Source organism: Emydura macquarii, unplaced genomic scaffold (genome assembly GCF_026122565.2).
Source record: "Emydura macquarii macquarii isolate MOO-44397 ecotype Brisbane River unplaced genomic scaffold, CSIRO-AGI_Emac_v2 contig_1644, whole genome shotgun sequence".
Taxonomy (NCBI): Eukaryota; Metazoa; Chordata; order Testudines; family Chelidae; genus Emydura; species Emydura macquarii.
Genome location: NW_027131781.1, coordinates 26,351,988 through 26,372,303, shown reverse-complemented (window position 1 = coordinate 26,372,303; position 20,316 = coordinate 26,351,988). Strand labels below are relative to the sequence as shown.

The window sequence follows — 20,316 nt, the reverse complement described above, 5'->3', positions numbered from 1 at the left end:
CCAATATTGGAATACTGTGTCCAGTTTTAATAGCCACAATTTAAGGAAGATGTTGACAACTTGAAGAGGGATAGAGAAGAGCCACAAGAATGATTAAAGGATTACAAACATTTCTTATAGTGATAGGCTCAAGGAGCTCAATCTATTTAGTTTAACCAAGAGTGGGTTAAGAGAAGACTTGACTAGTTTGTAAGTATGCAGATGGGAAACAAATATTTAATAATGGGCTCTTCAATCAAGCAGAGAAAGGTATAATATGATCCAAGTTGAAGTGGAAGGCAGACAAATTCAGATTGGAAATAAGGCATAAATTGTTAACAGTGAGAATTATTAACCATTGGATCAATTTACCAAGTGTGGTGGCAGATTCTCCATCACCGTCGTATATTTTTAAATCAAGATTGGATGTTTTTCTAAAAGACCTACTCTAAGAATTATTTCGGGGAAGTTCTATGGCCTGTGATATACAGAAGCTCAGACTAGATGATCACAATATTATGTTCTGGCCTTGGAGTCTATGAATCATGAGCTGAATATAAGTTTCCCCCCAAAAGGCTCTTATTGCAAATGGGATTGTCTTCAAAACTTAAATGTGCTGTTTCCAGATCAGCTCCTAGAAGTTACTTCCAGAGCAATGCAATGAACAGCTGACTATCTTTAGTGCTTTTCCCCCAACGCAAACAGCAAGAGAAAATGTCTGAGAATCTAGTTTAGGACACCCTCGATTAATAGGAGATTGAGCTGGCCATAAAAGCAGTGTTCCTGCCCTTTACTTGTAATTAACAATATGCATAAAATTAAGTATAGGGTATATTTACATAAGCATACATAAAACATTAAAATAACAAGTTGCTAGCAGTTTTCTAAAGGGATTGAGAGATCAGGTGATTTGCTGCTCCAGGAAAAGGATCACACACAGTAATGTTTTCAAACTGGGCTTTTTTTGAAAGTATGAATTCATTCATGACTTAACCTTTAAGGATTAAACAGCTCAGACTATATAAAGTATAGGCTGAGAGGATGAAGTAACAATAAAATGAATTAAGTGAAATAGAAAAGCAGAAGTCACAGTTCATTAGCTTTACCAATGCCAGCAGGCAGAAATTTTTTGGCATTATGGCAAAGGTAAGTTTTAAGGAGGGATATAAATGAGGGTAAGACAGCAGTTTTGCACATTGACAGATTTTCCCATGTGTAGTCAGCATCCTGGGAGAACATGCAGAAGTGCGTCAGGGAGAAATGGAGGTGCAGATGACAGTGGCTGGCATCATTGGCAGAATGAAGTTGGGAATTGATAAATTAGTAGATCTGATAGACAAGGTAGGTCTAAATGGTGAAGGGCTTTGAATGCCAAGACAAGGAGTGTGTCTTTGATGCAGTAAAAGAGGGGAAGCCAGTGGAGGGATGCAAGGAGAGGACTGATGTAGTTCAAAAGAGCAAGCTATGAAGGTGAATGGACTTGTGGAAGTGGGGAGGGGGGAGGGAGCACAGTGGGCTGATGTCAAGACAAGATAGATCTCATTAATCAAGGTGTGAGATAAGAGCCTGCTCAAGATCCTTGACAGGCAGGGTGGAGAGAAGAAGATGAATCTTTGAATTATTTAGGTAGAAGAATCAAGACTTGGATATAGCCTAGAGGTGTGGGTCTGGGTCTAGAGGGAAGGCAAAGTCCAAGATGATGCCCAGATTACAGGCATAAACAGGGGGCATGATTTCAAGGACGTCTGAGTTCTGACCTGAGACTTAGGAAGTCTGTATTCTATTCCTGATTCTGCCACACGCTTTTTATGGAACCTTGGGCAAGTCAGTTAATCTGTCTGTACCTCAGTTCCTTATCTATAAAATGGAGGAAATGCTTCCCTGCTTCATGGGGAGGGTTGAGAGGATAAAATCATTAATATATTCAAACTGCTCAGATATTGGAGTGAGGAGCATCACAGAAAACAAATACAGGTAGCCAGAGAACTCAATATTTGCATTCATATCTTGCTTTATACTGGGCAAACAGGTAAATTGCATGCTTGCCTTCGTCTACATCCAGTCTACTGTACTTTCCCCTAACAAGACAGACATACAAATGGAATCGCTACAGATGAAGAAGAAACTCTAAGCTTCAGGGGATTTGTAAGTGTCACTGACACCAATGACTGTTCCTTCTTTCTGCTCCCATACCCAAGCTCCCTCTAAGACAGGAGATTTAGTGCAGCATTTTATTTTCTTAATGCACTAGTATCAGATACTTCATCCTCATCAAATTCCACACCTCTGAATGCACCCCTCATTGCTCACTCTGGATGAAAAGATTCTAGTAGCTATTTAAAAAATAGTGCAATCTTTCTTGTGTGAGCGGCTCTCTTTAATAAGACCTGACCTAAAGGACAGCTCTCTGTAAGCTTGAAAGCTAGTTTCTTTCACCAACAGAAGTTGCTCCAATACAGATATTACCTCAATCACTTTGTCTCTCTAATATCCTGGGACCAACACAGCTACAAAAACACAGCAAACATTAATAAGATTATCTACAGCATAAAGCTGCTAAACCTTAGCTCTAGACTAAATTATACAGCCATTCTAAACACTTCCAGCTACTATAAAAGGCAAAATGAAGGTTTCTTGGATGCAGCTCTATAGCAGAAAACCCTGTGTGGGTTTGAAGATAAGAAACAGCTTTCAGAGGTAAATGTAAGCATTATTTATGGACATGATATTCTTGTTCATTTAAATTTTAACAGCTTTTAAATGTGTGGACCAAATTAATCCATACAATCCTGTCTCAATATTGGATTGGAACTAAACATGATGTAAAATCACATCTGAACGGGTCCTGATGAGTTTTAGAGAGGGCCAGATCTTCTTCTCAAAGGGCCTCCTAAATAGCATCTGCAAAATCTGTGCTAAAAAATGTCAATCTGCACCTGCAAACTTTGCTCCCCTATTTAGTAGCATCTAATTAGTGTCAACACCATCTGTAAATCCAGAGGGAAAATGCCTTATCTGAATGCTAATATCAGAAAGTCAGATGCAATCTCTCACGTACAGCAAGATCTGCTGAATTATCAGTCAGAGAAGCAACAGTATGCAGAAATTTTTGGAAGAATTCTCCTCAACAATTCTAGTTTTAAGATATGATCGGTAATTCTTATTAATAATGTTGAGATGGGCATGGTATAAGAACCTAGAAGGAATAGAGCAGATCTCCAAACTGGATCTTGGTTCAAAAAGTCCCCATCTGCTCCTGCTAAATTAGTCCTACCTGAAGTGAAAACTGTATTTCTCATATCAGTTGTTTCCATGTAATGCCTAATAAAATCTAAAGAAATCTGCATATTCTGGAGATAGCAGGGTGGTTGAGGGATGTAGGTTGTGGGACTTCTGTAGATGAGCGTAATGCCCCTTTGCGAGATGGTGGGGAAGGGATCTATCCCTAAACTGGGTTGCCCAAGATGTTTTTCTAGCCCCATGAAGTCCCCATGGTGCTCAGTAAGGCTAAAGGTGCTAAGAGGCATATGGAGCAGGTGGCCATGGGGTGGATACCATAGTGTAAAATCCATCTTAGAGCTATATGTCTGAGTAATAGCAATGAGCCGTAGATTCCCCCTCTAGTACATATGGGTCTGAATATCTTAGTTTCTAGGGAATGAATTGGAGACTTCTCTCTAGTATTATCTGAGCCTGGGGAAGGCAAAGAGTATTCTTCTTATAAGCATAAAGCAGTTCCACCTGAAGGAGTGGGAGCGCCCTCAGACTGCTCAGATCAGTACCGGAGAAGGGGCAGCAGTTGGTGCCAGAGGCACCACTAGGATGACCAACCGTCCCTAATAGGGCGGGACAACCCCAAAAGGTACATTTTAAGTCCCGGTCCTGAGCTGAATGACTCCAGGACAGAATTTGGTCCAGATTCCCTGCACCTGCCCGAGGCTTGGGGTGGTGCCAGCCTCTTCCCCTCTCGCCATGGGGCTCACCCTCTGCTCCCCCACCCCTGGCCAAGTCAGAAGCCAGAGCTGGGCTGTAGTAAGGACTGCCCAGGGATCCCGGGCCACTGTGTGGAGCCTCAGAGTCCCAGACCATCCACCCGCCCCAGGTGCCGTGCCTTAGAGGGCGGGGACACAGGCCGGTAGCTGCTCTTGGGCACGCTGGCCCTCCCACCCAGGGCAGGTGGAGGGTCCAGGGCTCCCTGGCTAGCTCTTACCACAGCCTAACTCAGGCTTCTGGCCTTGCCAGCAACGGGTCCTCGGGGGAAGAGGAGAAGCAGGGGCCAGGGCCTCGTGGTGAGGGGGCTGGGGCTCTTGCATATGTCCCGTTTTTGCATTTAAAAAAGGTGGTCACCCTAGGTACCACCTTCGCTACTAACAACAATGGTAAGTCTGGTACCAAAGAGACTGTGAGGTCCATCAATGCCAGACAGGATCTTTGTACCAAGTACCCTGGTGCTGTAAGTAGGCAAATAGAGGGCATCAGTCCTGGGGCCTCAGTGCAAAGGTGTCAGTAACAGGTGATTTTTGAGATCCCAAAGAATTTGGTCTAGAGGCACAGTGACCAGTGTCTGAATGGGTGCCATAGGCTTTGAGCTACCTTTTTCTGAGACAATTTGAGGGCATTTATACCTTCTTGAGGAAGGACCCAGTGAAGAAGATTTAGGTCTCTTCCCTTTAGGAATTTGGTGCTCTTTCCTCCCCCACCCCCTGAAAGTCTACTAGATAAGGGCAAGGAATATTTAGAAGCAGCTGCCTCAGATCAGCAAACGGAGGAGCCAAAGGAGCATTTCTGAGGATAAGCGCTCAGGAATTTCAGTCCCAGACACTCCAGTGTCTGAAGAGGGTTGCACTGACCTATCCAGAAGAAACATCTTCAGACAAGGCTCCCTCGCTCTTCCAATTTTAAGAAAGATTTACATAAGGCACAACTGTATTTTAAGTGCCCCTCACCAAGACACAAATACCCATCTAGTGTGCTCATCATTAAGAAGCATTCCTGCCTTGCGCAAAGGACAATTTTTAAATTCTGAATATTTATGTTTAGTCATAACAACTGGTTCTAGTACCTGGGTACTCTCAAAAGCAAGAAAGAAAATGTTTCTTCTTCTAATATGAAAATATCTAGAGCTAGCCCTAATGACTGACTGCTAGGTACTTATCTATTTACAATACAGTGGATAGACCACACAGCAAGTGAGAAGCTCAGATACTGCAAGTTTTGATTCCTAACCACAGGAAGAGAGAAGGAACTGAGGGAAGGCTGGAGTCCCCCCATAGTTGCCCCACTCTTGTGTGGAAGGCATGAGGATAGGTCATGCCCAACAGACATTGGTGGTCAAAAGAACCCAAACTCAAGTTTATAGGATTCATGCACATAAACCGTGGAATATACAGAGACAAGAACTTGAACTATATATTTCTGTTCACCAGCTGCACAAGTTTTTATCAGTTTCTGGAAATTGCTTATTTAAAAAGTCATTTATGCCAATCCAGTATCCCTGACCTGCATTATAATGCAAAGTTTCAAGATTTCATTCCCTTTCATTGCCCAAAGGAGCAGACAGCATACACCACATTGGAAGTAACTTCCGGGCCAGTCAAAGAGAAGAATGATGGGATGTGAAGGGAAGTCCATGCAGTCCTGGTTACGCCAAAGCACTAAATAAGGAGCTAGGATGCAAACAGACTGAAGAAATGACTTATGGGGGGGGTCCTCTACAGAGGATCTTCCACTCATCTCAAAAATAAATTATGCCAAGGTTGATACAGTTGATTAGAATCTTATTGAAAGCCTTCAGCAGGTGTCTATATTGAATGATGCTCTGAGAGGAACTGGGGCCACAAATATAGACTACCATTTAAATCATTAGGTTATGCATGGAGAACACACTCAGTACCATATGATTTCGAGAAGAGAACATTTAGCATGCCATTTATCCATAAGTCATTCAAATAGCTATGCATCCCCACAAAAGCAACTGCAATATCTGCTTTCCAAGAATGTAAACAGTGCAGAGGTTGTGTCAGGGTGAACAAGCTTAGTCAATTGCCTGGAGACATTCTTTCACACAAACTTTTTCTATATTTACTTATATTTAAAGGATCTAAAAGAGTCAGTACTCACCAAAGCTAAGTATATTGTGGGGCTAGCAGCTAACTGAGGCACACTCAAGTCAGTGTTAAGTGTCCCAATTCACTTGTCTGTTAAATGTTATTGCCTACATTTGTCTGAATGGTATTTACTCTGTATATGTGTCCTGTTTGATGTGTACTAGTGTAACTAAATTAACCTGTTGTTGCAATGTTCTTTTTCATGTCTGTAGCCTGTGCTTAATTAACCTTAAATCAAAGGCTGTATTAGCATTTTGATGGAGATTTACTTAATGCATGAAAACTAAAGAAATGCTAATGTTACTGTCTTCATCTATCTGCAACTTGTTGATTTACATTGTAAACAGACTATAGACCATCTTAGTATTCTGAATAATGTTACTACATGCATTATCTTTGAATGGCCTACTGAACAATAAATGAGGATCACAATCTGTCTGCATTTGCTATTCATCAAAGCTCATCAGGTGAAGATGCCTGTCAGCTTGCTGGGCTGTTTCACCTATAAAAAGAAAGCTTTGGGAGCAATCCTTACCTCCGATCCATCTGAACACTGATAGGGAGGTCCTAGATGCCAGACAGAGGTCCCCAAAAGTCATTTTTGGGAAGCCCTGAGAGAATTTATGGAGGACTATGAGACTGGCAGATTGCTACATCTCTGTTTTTATTTTGAACCTACAAACTCTAATTCACCTATAATGTATTTAATCTACTTGAATTTTGCTATAACTCATTACTTTTTCTTACTTAACAAAAGTTTCATTTTAGTTTACTTAAGGATTGGCTACTGCATTCTTTAGTGAGATCTGGAGTATATTTTGACCTGATGTTAGTGACTGGCCCTTCGGGGCTGGAAGTAACCTAATGTGTGATGAATTTTGGTTTTAATAACCTTTCATCTTAAAGTCCAGTTTGTCTGGGTGGTACAGAGAAGCTAGAGAGCATAAGGGAACTGTCTGTGTCTCCACAGTAAAACTAATATAGTTATTCACGAGAACACTTGTTACTGGCTTGGTGAAATCTAATGATAGAATATACCATCTGTCTGGGGTTTCTGCCCTGGTTTCTGACAGTCTGACCTGAGTTTGGCACTCTTAGCTGTGAGCCACTCCTGTATATTTCAAGTTCTCACACTACAGCATTGAAATCTACATTTATATTCCTCCAGTTTAAGATAAAACCGCACATACCTCTGCTAGTTTGTATGGTAAAATAAGCTTCTCTCCCACTGTCACTGTCTTTCTGGTAACCAGTGCTTCAAACAGCATCTCTTCTTTCACCTAATACAAACAAAAATAACAGTGTTAATCATAACAATTCTAGAAGACTAAAAGGACCACAGGTCTGTCAGCCATTGAAAAGCCAGAGTATGTTTCATGAGATGTTACAAGGCCAATATAACTCTATATGTAAACCTAGTATTAGATAAGGGGCGCAACAGCATGTTTGAGAGCCCCAATTTTCTATATTACACCAACTAATTTCTAGTGCTTTCCCACTGGTTCCACCTGTCAGCATTTGTAGTCTGGATGCTTTTTTTTTTGCATGCGCGCTTTGTTTAGTAAAAAGCTCCACAGCTTTCTAGTGTGATCAGGATGGGTCACATAATTACTGTACAAAGTAGCAAACTAGCACTGATGCTTTAAAAGAGTGGCACTTAGTACAATGCATTGGATTTGACAAACTCCCATAGAGACAGCCTGAAGGTTGCATACAGAGTGAAAGTAATGACTGAAAATGCCTGCCACTCTACAGACTGAATAAACATCTGAACATAGACAATTTTTTGTGGGGGGAGAGAGGACTTGGAAGACGAAGGGGAAAACGGGAGATCCTTTTTAACCACAGAATAACAGCAAGAACTCACAGAAGGAGCATATTTTTAACAAGGTGACAATCATTCTGCCAATCAATGACATTAGAACAGGTTTGAGGAAAAATCAGATGTTTAAACCAGACTCTCTGGCAAATGGATGGATGTTGCCAATGAAGAACTGCAGCTGCCAGCATGGACACAGCCCTATGGTAGGCTCTCATCATGGCAGGAGTCATATCCCCACTACAATCTTAAAATACACCATTATACTTACAACTCATGAACTATTAGGGAAAAGGGTCATGTTCTGCAAGGTTAAAGTCCCTTTTGCATTAATATTCTCTGAAGGCATTTCATTCTATTTGGGTACAGTCCACCTCCCTCTACGATAGTACCTGTATAAGATTCCATTTATATCCTGTTACAATAACAATCCCTCAGGCTACTAGAATAAAATGAAAAATAAAATATAGGCATGAAAAATATAGTCAACCATTTTTTCATGGTCATAATCTCATTCCAATGTCAAATAAGAAACAGTAACTATTTCATCTGGATTTCACTCCTGAGAGCCTTTGAACTTGAATTCATATTCATAGGTCAATATTAACATGATCTGTTTTGAACAGCTGAATGTTTTACCAGTACTGTTCAAGTTGCTATCATACCTGATTAGTTGTTCAGGCACATGAGTACACTGGACCTGTGCAAAACACCTGTAATGAAAATTGGAAGTCCCACTTCTTGGCCTGGGAAGATTTCAGCAAGATATGGATGAGTTTCAAGTAAGCCCAAGTCAAGTTTTGAGAGTTCCTAGGCCAAACTTACGGTTTTGGGTGGAAACTATGCAGATTTTGGTGGTTTAAGCTGAGTTTTGTTTTGAGTTATTGGTTTTGCTTAACCCAAAAATCAGTAGTGTGAAACCATGAAAACAAAACACTGAGCTTTGTACAGTTCTTAGTTATGGTGCAGTGAAGTGCAAATCATCATTATTCATTTGTGATACTTTCATATTATTTAAAAACTCATTCTTCCATCTCTGAGCATTCAGGAACCCTATCAAAATGGAACTTCATTTGTTTTTGAAGTCATTCATTTTTAAATGGCTATCTTCAATATGCCGCCTCAGACTGTGATCTTGAAAACAAAGAAAAGCCAAGGTACTATGATAAATGGTGATGGTGATTCAGAAGATGGTGGTCTGTGCAGATACTATACCTCTACTGCTACTCTTTTGCACTTCTATGGAACCTTTTATTCCAGGTCTTTAGAATGCTTTAAAACAAAAGGCATGAAATTCCACACTACATCCAAACATGGTTCTCCAGGGTATCCCTATTGAGGATGATTCTATTTCTCTCATAAGCAGGAATTTTGGAATTTTTTACCTTTGTGCAATCTTATGCAACAGCTGACAATGGAAATCAGAAAAGATCCCAACTGCCCATGAACGGACTTAAGTTTTACAGCGTGTCACTAATGACGAATTATTTGTGGACTGAAAAATAACTTTTTTTAAAGCTTTGGCTAAATAAAATAGTATACATAATACAATGAAAATAAATCTATCATAATTTTCCATAGATATGTATGACAGTGTCACACATGAACCCTATGTTCACCCCTTTTACAGGACTATGATGCATTTTGTATGAAGTATGCCTTGCGAAGTATCATTTGAAAACCTATAATTTGCTGATCATTATTATCCTGATAAAATGTGTGTGTCAACATTGTACATAAAGTTATAAGATTCTACTGTATGATATTACTAAGACATGTTCCAACTGAGGAGCAGTCACAAACCAGTTCCCCAGAGACACAAGGCTAGCCAACACCTCAGCAAGGTATCAACAAAATCAAACGGACCATCACCTGGTTAAATGGCCATTCTTTGGCAGGAAAGAGGGGGTGGGCAAAAAAAAAAAAAAAGAAAATCTACATCTTGACAAAGAAACAGCTGGGGATTCCCATCCACATAGACTTTCTGTCTCCTGAATCTCAGTTGGAGATGATTCTCGAAGAAGAGAAAGAACTATAAGAGGAGAGAGGGAGGGAGGATTTGGGATGCCCCCTTTCTCTCTACCCATGGCATCCACAAAACCTGAAGAAGAATGTTAATACATCCTTTGATTTAAAGATCCTGACTGAAAGGAATTCAGCCAATAAGACTGCTGTAACATGCGGTGAGAGACCTTTGCTTTGAATTCACTTAGCTTATTACGTTAGGCATTAGTTGCATTTTACTTTTATTTTCTTGTAACCAATTCAGACTCATATGCCTCATTACTTTTAGTTGCTTCAAATTGATCTTCCTGTAGTTAATAAATTTGTTTAATCTAAACCAGTGTGTTTGTAGTGAAGTGTTTGGCAAACTTCATTTGAGATAACAGGATTTGTGCATATCATTTTCAATTAATAAAATGGACTTTTTATGAGCTTGTATTGTCCAGAAGAGAGCTGCACAGTACAAGACGTACATTTCTGAGAAAAGTGTGGGACTGGGAATTTGCTAGTGTTGCTCTGCAGCATAGTTCATGACTGGCTGGCTATAGCACTCAGAAAATATAACTGGGAGTAACTTACATGCTGGAGGCTGTGTGTGAGCAGACCAGTAGCGGTAGCTCTCACAACAAAGCAGTGTAAAAGCACCCTAGGGTGGAGAACTGAGGGCACACAGCTGTTCATTGGTCCAGATTATATCCTGGGTGATGTCACTGTATGTAAAATCAAATCCCTGCTAGATGTTGCAAGAGTCTGTATGAAACTCCTGGTATAGTCATTTCAATGAAGAAATATTAAATTGAAAAAACAGGTCTACTTCTGCCCTGATGTGCAAGGTCACACTGATCTCAATGAGAGCTGCATGTGCGTATCGGACTAGAATTTGGCATCAGTTAAACCTTGACTCCTCAGTGAAGTAACAATGCATATTTATAGGTGCCTTGGCTTAGTCATTAATGTTTCGAGACTTGCCTAATTGCACACTGAATCAGTGGTAAAGCTAGGAATAGAAACCAGAAGTTCTAATCCTGAGTCATCTGTTCTAACCACTAGAAACACTGCCATTCCAAAGCTATCATTGCAGTGCCATGGGGCACCGACCGAGCTGTTGGAGTTGGTGTCTTTTTGATGGACTGAGTAATTAAAGATTAGGGAGGAAGCACAGTCTTGTGGATAGAGTACAAGACCGAGAGTTTTGAGATTTGGGTTCTATCCCCATACTAACACCAATTTTACTGTATGACCTTGGCTACATACTTGTCCTCTCTGCCTCAGTTTCACCATCTGTAAAAGAGGGATAATACTACTTTCCACACGGTGAAGATTAATTAGCTAGTTTGTTATGTTTGTAAAGTGCACCAAGTTTCCTGAAGGAAATCCCTGCTGCTATTCATAACAAAAGAGCCATATGCCTAAAATGTCATCTGGCATGCTAATGTAGCCTTCTCACCTAAAATTATTTTCTTATTAAACAACTTTTTCTTATTAAACAATATGACTCTCAACTGGAAAAGCCTCTGATAGTTTTCATGCTCCTCCCTTGAGCAGAAACACTACAAATAAGGCAAAACTCTTTGCCCACCATGTTTTGCTTAAAATAAAGTTCAAATTCAGTGGCCTATTTGATGTGTGTGTTCATTTTAATTCAAAATGAAAGTAGGTTTAAATCCTTTCACTTTTACAGCATGATTCACTATGAGCTTGGAGACCCAGAGATAAGAAGCACCATAAGTGTTACTATTATTAAGACAAATACTTAGTAACAAACAGCAAATAGTCAGCAATCTCATTCTTCGTAAAAGCCACAGGAAGATTATATTTAAAAATCATGCCTATATGTCCATAACAGCAAATATGATGCAAAATGAATGCAGTATACATTAAAAATATAACATGACCTTTCCTGAAAAGTTAGATTTATTTCTTTAACTTGCACAACCAAAAACCATTTAGGTTGTTATTAATTGATTTGTATTGCCGTGGTGCATGAGCCCTAGTCATGGACCAGACCACACAGAGCTAAGTGCTGCACAAACACCAAACGTAAAGATGGTTCCTGCCCCAAATGCTCAGAGAAAGTTCAATTCTTTTTTCCCCTCTACATCCCATTAAGAGATAAATCTACCTATCAAAGGTAGGCAATTTCAATGATTTATTGTTTTATCAGAAAATACACTTTCAGCTGCTCAAAGATTTTTATGCTGAAGTAAAGGAATTAAAATAATGAGATTAGCATACTGTTATCACAGTAGCTAATGACATCTATTGTACTGTGATTATGGCATGTTATTTTCACAGTAGTTGTAAGTTTATGACTTACTAAACAGTTTGGCAGCATATTAAGATCATTGCTTTGGTACAGTCAGATTTGATTAATCTGAATATTTTTATAAATGCCATTTTGAACTAGATTAAGCAATACAGATTAATCCTTTGGAACCTGACTTCCTCAAATGAAAGTGCTTTAAAATCTTTATCAGCTGTAAAGCAACTAGGCACATCTCAACACTGTACCAGTCCTCAAGTCCCTTACCAAATTCCTGACTCCACACACAACATACAGGAAACTCTGAAGAGTGAAAAATGTATTTTATCACTTAATTTAATTTTTTTTAAATTAAGACATAATGTGGAGGTTTAAATAGAAACTTGTCCTCAGTTAATAGGCTATGTGAAGTTTGGGTGTCCCTAATCTGCTGGGGGGAGCCACTAAAAACAGAACGCTTCTATCACTTCTGGCCATAGCAGCAGGATTTTAAAGAGATATGGCATTTGTGGATCAACATTAGCACATGGTACTGGATAGTCCCTGAAATACCACCTGAGCATCCTGCTGTATTAAAATCAAAGTCTCAACTGCAAAATAACTGGGTGTCCCAGGCACAGACTCCACATGAAGTATCCCAAAAGCCTCAAAAGACCACCTAATACATAGGATTAGTGGCAAACACTTAGCTTGTGAACCCAAAGAATTCCTGAAACCCATGAAATAATGGGGGCAATTTTGTATACGGTTTTACTTTTATTTGGGGACAATTGGCTTCCATAGCTTTGTTCCTATCCCTAAAGAAGGCATCACTTACAAGCGCCACACTGGTCAACTAATGCATTTTTATGTGGATGACTGACACACCATCAAACCAAATTAGTACTTTTTAAAAATTTGTCAAGAGCAAGAAATAGCAAGTCATCTTTATGCAACTCCCAGCAACCAGCATATGGTACCTGAATGATGAAAGTCAAATGCCAACACCATAGAATCAATGCCAATGCCCCCATCTGATCACTAGAGACAGACTCCAGTTGTTATGGTCTTGTTTTTCAATTCTAAAAACAAGAATATTCTGGTTGTTCAGAAACTAATAAGCAGTTCCTCAGAGCTGGTTTCTGTTCCCCAAAGCTAAGCAAAAAAACCAATCCATTTAGTTTAGAAAGTCAATATGATCGAAATTTTCTTTAGGTACTGGAAGAAGTCTGACTTTCTGCATCAACATTATGCAACTCTTAACGTCCAAGTTCCTGACTCATCAAATGCAGGTCAAAGGTACAGGGTCATTTGCTGACTCTGCCAGCCGGCCAAAACCAAAATGCATACATGTTTTCAGCAGTTCACAACTGCAGAACAGTCAACTGACCTCCAGGAATTGTAAGCAAACAGAAAGGCTTGGAACAAAAGGAGGTTTCAGGCTGTCATTATCCCACATTAAATAGCAAACATGCTGTCCTGGGAACAATGCAGGACTCAGTTACAATCAGCTGGTAGCCTGTCTTTCCAATTGCCATGGCAACAGGCACCAGTTAGCTACCCATATAAAATAATGTAAATGTTTCCAAGTCCAGGTTACAGTTTTAACCTGTAAGACTTTGTTAGCTATAAGCCATTCCCTTTCATTATCCCATTTTTTTTCTATTTCCCACTATATTCTCCTGCATAGGCCTGCGCAGCACACATCATTAGAGTGTGCACCATCTTTATCGGGGTGTCAATTCCATTCCACCGGTGGGACACATTTGAATTACCCGCCGGCGGAATTCTCACGGCGTTGCACTCTCCGCCGCAAATTCTCAGAGCTCCTTCATTTTCGGTGGCAGCTCGCTGTGTCCGCCGACAAATTGCGCGCCTTCTGCGCCGCGGGAACTGTCAAAAAGGTGCGCAGGTCAGATCAAAATGGTATATTTGAACATATGTTTGACACCCCTGCATTAGGGTGTGCCAGGTGTACGCATGCCTATGTTCTCCTTATAGCTTTCTTTCCAGATTATACCACTGTTAAAACCAGACCTGCCGAGGTGCTAGGTTGATTTCAAATCTGACTCCCCTGTAGGACAGCCCGAGTCACTGAGCTGCTCTTTTCATATAAGGAAATACATTGTCAATATGCTGGCTGGCTTGGAATTTTTTCTGGTATAGACACAAGGTATTATTTGCCTTCTGGTACCAACAATTAGTGTTTGGTGTCTGCTAAAGATGAACTCCAAATAAGCTGAGGGCACCTGCACACGTATGTATTTATTTAAGATTTACAGAATACGTATCCTATGCTCCAGCTGGTATTCAATAAATTGAAAATACAGATGAAGTAAGTAGATAAACTGCCCATCTGATGTTACCATCACCCTCCACCCTCAGACCTCCCAGTTCTCAAAAGCACAGGAAAAGAGAGAGACTCTGCAGTATGCTCAGAATATAAGATGTCTCAAAACAGAACAAGCATGTGTATATCAAAGTTGAGGATCCTCCACAGAGAGTGCCCAACCAGGATCTCCCAGCTCTTTAAACTTGGGTCAGAAGCAGGCCTTCCACTTCAGAGCTTCCCCACTCCCATGTTTAGCAGAGTCCAATAGGAAGAGGAATAGGGTGAGATTCTCTGCTGCATCTCTAAGAGACACAAGCACAGAAATCAAAGCCCACAGAGATGGGGGCTTGTGATGCTAGCAAACGAGGTGCCAGCTCTTGCCAAGGCTTTAAGGCCTCAACTGAGGACTGACAAATCCATTCCCGGAAACCAGTCTGTTTCACCTGTGTGTTAGAAGGGTTAAGATGAGTACTGAACTCATAACACTGTGTTTAGACTTTATTAAATGCTTGCATGTTGCTACATGCATTAGTCTGACTTATAATATCACATACTATAAGATTTAAGTTTTTACTTTAGAACTGTAAAAAATGTTTGCTCTGAAACTGTGAACCCAATCAGGAGGGATCGACTCCTGTCCATCAAGGAGGCCTATATCAAAACTAAATGGGCCATTGTGGGGCATCACAATACAAACACTTTGTTAACTGCACTGTCACACCCACAAAGAGGTTATGAGCAAAAGGGTTCATTGCACCATCTTGAATTCTGGAAGAAGAAAATAAAAATAGTTCACAAGAAAATTCTTACTCTCTTTTGCTGTTTTGACTCTCACTGGTCCAGAGTTACAAACCAGAAGCAGAAATCCCCATGGTCAGCTGGGTTAGCCCTAAAAGACACTAAAGCTGACTGATTACTACATTCTGTCATCTTTTGGAAACCATAAGAACAGTGGTGCCCAAACTTTTAATGAGGTGGCCCCCCTTACCTCTGTCTGCACCCCCTCAGGATCCAGGGCCGGGAGCGGGACCATGGTCAGGGCCGGGGGCCAAAGCTGGAGCAGGAGGCACGGCTGGGCCAGGAACAGGGCCCCGAGCAGGGCCAAAAGCGGAACTGCAGCCAGGGCTAAGTGTGGAGCCAGGGCCGGGGGCCCTGGGGCTACAGCAGGGCATGGAACTGGAGCCCGAGGCTGGGGCTGCAGCCAGGTGTGGAACTGTTGCCGGAGTGGGGCTGGGGCTGGGAGCACAGAGCCAAGTGCAGAGCCAGGACCCAAGGCCGGGCCTGGAAGGGGAGTTGCAGCTGGGAGCGGGGCCAGGTGATACTCCCTTCCCACCTATGTGGGGACTGGCCCTGGCACGCCGCACTCCCCTAAACGTTCCTCCATGCCCTCCTGGGGGCTGTGCCCCACAGTTAGGGGACCTCTGCCAGAGACACTAACTCATCTCTGTATATATGTTTGCTTGCTTTAATGTTATAACAACATTCTCATTTATTTTCTTAATTTATAAATCCTTAGTTAGCTTACTATAGGACTGGCTGCATGTGTTGTCTTTGATGTGATATCTGATGTACAAATAGACCTGGAGTAAGTGAATGGTCTCTTGTGACTGGAAGCAACCCCATTATTTCATGATCTTTGGTGTATAGCAACCAACTATCAGGAAGTCCAGCTTGCCTGGATGGCAAGATAGACTGGAGTGCCCAAGGGGACTGTCTCTGATTCTGTGGTAATACTGTTATAGTGTTTTAGGAGCTCACTCTTGTTACTGGGTTGGTAAAATCTAACTATAGAACATACAACTAGTTTGGGGTCTCTGCCCTGCTCCTTGACAGTCTGCTATGAGGCTGGCACATGCGGTTGTGAACTGCTCAAACCAGCGTGACAGGGCTAACGTGGCTCTAGGCCATCTTTGCACTCTCCTGATCATGATCCCTGCAGCCTCTGAAAGCTGCCTTTTGGGCCACAGCACTGTCCAGAACCACTCCAGTGCTGGGTGCTGCAGCCTCACCCCCGACACCCTACTCAAGAGTTTCAGAGGGGGGCCTCCCCCACCTAGAATTAGGGTGTAAAAAGGCAGGAGCAGATGTGAGAATCTCACCCGCAGCTTTTCAAATAGGTAGCTCCCTAATAACTTAGGGCTCTATATCAAAGCCAACACCTTGAATTCAAAGAAAGGAAAATATTATTTATATTATGGTAGAACTCAAAGGCCCCAATAAGGAATAGGGGCCCCTTGTGTCGGGTGCTGTAGAAACACAGGAAAAAAATAAATCCTGCCATGAAGAGTTTACAGTCTAAAGACACCAACAGGCCAAAAATATGGGATGTGGATATGACATACAACCAAATAACTCTGGATGCTACATAAAAAATGAAGTGATTATTAAAATAATGTGAGAAATTTAGACTGAAAAGAGAATTAAGGCGTACACTCTTACAATCATCTGTAATCTCTTTCCAAGATGGAACACCCGCTTGTCTCTGGGAATAGTGACCCCACTCCTTACAAACTATGAAAAACCATTAAATGAGAAATGCAACGTCTAGCAGACTAACCATTCCCAGTAGGGAACTTAGTTGAGGCCCAAGCACTGAGTAATGGCTGCACAGAAAGACCTTTCATCTTCTGCCATAGCACTGTACATTTAATTCAATGCTTGTCCATACAAGCAACTTTCCTCGAAAGGACAGAGCTATAATCTTCACTACTGAAATCTGTCTCAGATGCATAGAGATAGAGCTCATTTTGGTACTCCAGTTTAGTCGAGATTCCTAGCTATGAGTCTAGGAAAGCTGTTTGAGTTGCAAAACAGATAAAATGAGTTGCAAGGTTATGGTCAGTCATTGAGACTTATCAATGACTTGGAAGCATGGGAGCTTGCCTCAGAAGCCAGGCGGATTTCTTTCAAGCAACTAGTTGGAGCCAATAAATAGCATTTGCAATACACAGAATTGGAAGGAAGTAAAAGACCATAGACACAAAATACCTTTCCTTAGTATTCCCCAACAACTTGGGAAGGTTCCTTGCTCTCCCAACAAGAAAAAGATTCCTGGCACATTTCTGCTATTTATCTTACACAAAAAAGCCTGCAATGGGCAGCTGAAAAAACTCTTTGACAAAAGTGGCAAAGTGAAAACTCCTGCAACTGCTATGCAATGAAAACTGGTAATGAAAGTGGTTAGAAAAAAAAGAAGGGGGATTCAAGGGTTTCAGAAAAATAGCTCCTCCTTTGTTGCTGCTGTCTGACTGCAAGTGGATGAGGTACATTAACCAGCCTATCAGGATTGATGGAACCAAGGGGACGGAATAACTTGTTTCTTTAGTTTATGTATCACATGTCACACTTATACATTGTGCTTGTTATTTCCTTGTCTGTTTCCTGATATTAAATCAAGGAAGTCAGGGGCTCTTTTAAAAAAAACCTGCAAAACTTGTAAGGTTCCATGTCTTGTTTATAGGGACACAACGCACAAGGAAAATGAAGCAACTGTTTCATAAAATTGATGTAGATTTCAGATCTTGCTAACTGCCAGATGTAAGTTGAACTAACACTGAAGTGGCTGAGTGATTAGATCTCTAAAAACCAGTGAATTGTGACAGGCAACTCCTCCATTGCTAAAAATGTCAACGCAGCTAAATGATGGAGGTGGCAGTATGCAGACAGCCAGAGGGTTAGTCAGACTTCCAAAAGCCTGGTCAAAAGCCAAGACAGGCTAAGATTACTTCTCCTGTAATGCTGGGCTATTATGATCTAGCAGCTGAAGAAAACTGAACTTCTAACAACTAACTGGAGTGCTAGACGATGTGGCTCTCCCTGGCTCACTTGTTTTAGCCCTCTTCATTTTTGAAAACAGAAATACAACTTTTACCACTAATCTAACAATTGATTGGTATGAATTAGCAGAGCAGTGAGGTCAATGCAGGTCCCTCTGACTGAAATCAAATAATTCTTCGGGCCACACTTTATTCTCCACCAGTTCTGAGAATTTTCCAGTTGAATTTTCCTCTAAAATAATTAATTTTCACTGGGAAAAACACCCACAAAATTATTTTCAGTTAATTGATAAAGTCAGAAGTGAGGCAGGAGGGAATTTCCAGCTTGTGGGATCTGATACCAATAAAACCACTTCACAAGTAAGGAAATGTCCCTTTCACATCCACTAGTATGGAGTAATGGGATCTAAAGCTATGTCTACACAAGGATAAAACCCCACAGCTGGCAAAGATCAGCTGACAGGCTCACAGGACTGAAAAACAGCTGTGTAGACATTCAGTCTTGAGCTGGAGCTTGGTCTCTAGAACCCTATGTGGGTGGAGGGTCCCAGAGCTAAGGCTCTGGCCCTAACCCGAATGTCCATACAGCAATTTTCAGTCGGGCAGCCTAGACCCAGAAGACTGAGTCAGCTGACCTGGGCCAGCCATTGAGCTTTTATCTCCAAGTAGACATACTCTAAGCAGCAGTGTCCATTCATACTACACTAATATTGAGAAGAGTTACTGTAGACTATTAGAAAATGCCATATTAATGAAGCCTTTGCAGAGACAGCCAGATCAATTGTTTAGCAGAACAAAATGGAATTAAATGACTTTCAAGATGCTGTTCAGCAGATTTTTCTGGTGGAGACCAATTCTTTCTTTTTTTAAAAGACATCAACAATATAGGCAATATGCAATGGGCTCTTAAGTCTCCCAGAATAAGATGCTTTTTGTACATAATACATTTCATGAATACAATATTTACCGTATCAGCTGATGGGGCACAGAGGCATTTAACTTCATACCATTTGTGTGTGTGAATTACCCATGACACAAACAGGAATGCAGACATCCTAAATATATTATTTCCAAAATAAGATTTCAGCAGCTAAGTTAAGGAGTAACCTCCTCTTTCATATACATTGTTTAGATACAAAGTAGGATGGTATGTATATCCCCTGGTTACCGTGATTTGCAGACAGCTTCCTAGGAACAATCCAAAAATAGTATGGAACACAGCTTTATCATAATGGAGATCAGAAAAAGTGATCTGCAAGAGTACAAGGAGTTCATTTGTTGCTGGTTTGTACAGTTCAGTGGCCAAATCCAGGCACAAACCTAGCTGGAATGAGGTTCAACAGGTGTAGAGAAAATCGGGTAGCTGGGACCTTTGCACCCATTTCCATGTGAAGGACAGCACTGCAGTTGCCATGGAGAGTTATGAAACTGCCTTGTGCGGCTTTAAGGCCTTTTTTAAGGTTAGTCATTATCCATGGGAAGAAGCCAGAGTTTAAAGAAAGGGCTGGGTAAAAGATGGAGTGCTTGTCATAAGAAACCTGTCCTTGAGTACTGGGTCAGAGCTCCACCTGCCTAGATTTTAGCTGGAGAAGATGGGTCCATAAGATGCTTGGACCCCATTGATGGATATGTCCACCAATGAGGAGGTTCTGTATTGCACTGTGGACAGAAATAGCATACCATGGTTGACAGTAGACGGTAATGATAGTCATGGTATTTCTTCCCTCCTTTTTGATTTTCTTTATTATGTCTATCACATGCCTATATGCGAAAGAGAGAATGAGGAATTCCTCTGGGAGAAATAAAAAGAATTTTTCAGTGGAAAAATTCTTAGCATATATTTGTCCATATATCTGGCTATAAACTGCTGGAAGGGAACACTCATCAGTACAGAATATAGAACAGTGGATTGGTTAAGTATAATTAATTATACTGCTATTTTATAACTTTGAGTTGCCTTTATTTGCACAGGAAAAAATTGCTTCTGGTTACCCAGGCTTTGTCTACATTACATGCCGCTTTCGCCACAGTGAAAAGAAAAGCTGTATCCACACTGC

General features: G+C 41.1%; 1 protein-coding gene across 3 annotated transcripts in view; it reads right to left on the bottom strand.

Moving 5' to 3' along the window:
• Positions 1–20,316, bottom strand: part of MYO9A (myosin IXA) — a 372,546-nt gene that overhangs the window by 166,570 nt on the left and 185,660 nt on the right. For all 3 annotated transcript variants that reach the window (XM_067555993.1, XM_067555992.1, XM_067555994.1), the window contains exon 10: positions 7,277–7,366. In XM_067555993.1, coding sequence (XP_067412094.1) covers positions 7,277–7,366 — 90 coding nt within the window. The remainder of the gene's footprint in view (positions 1–7,276; positions 7,367–20,316) is intronic.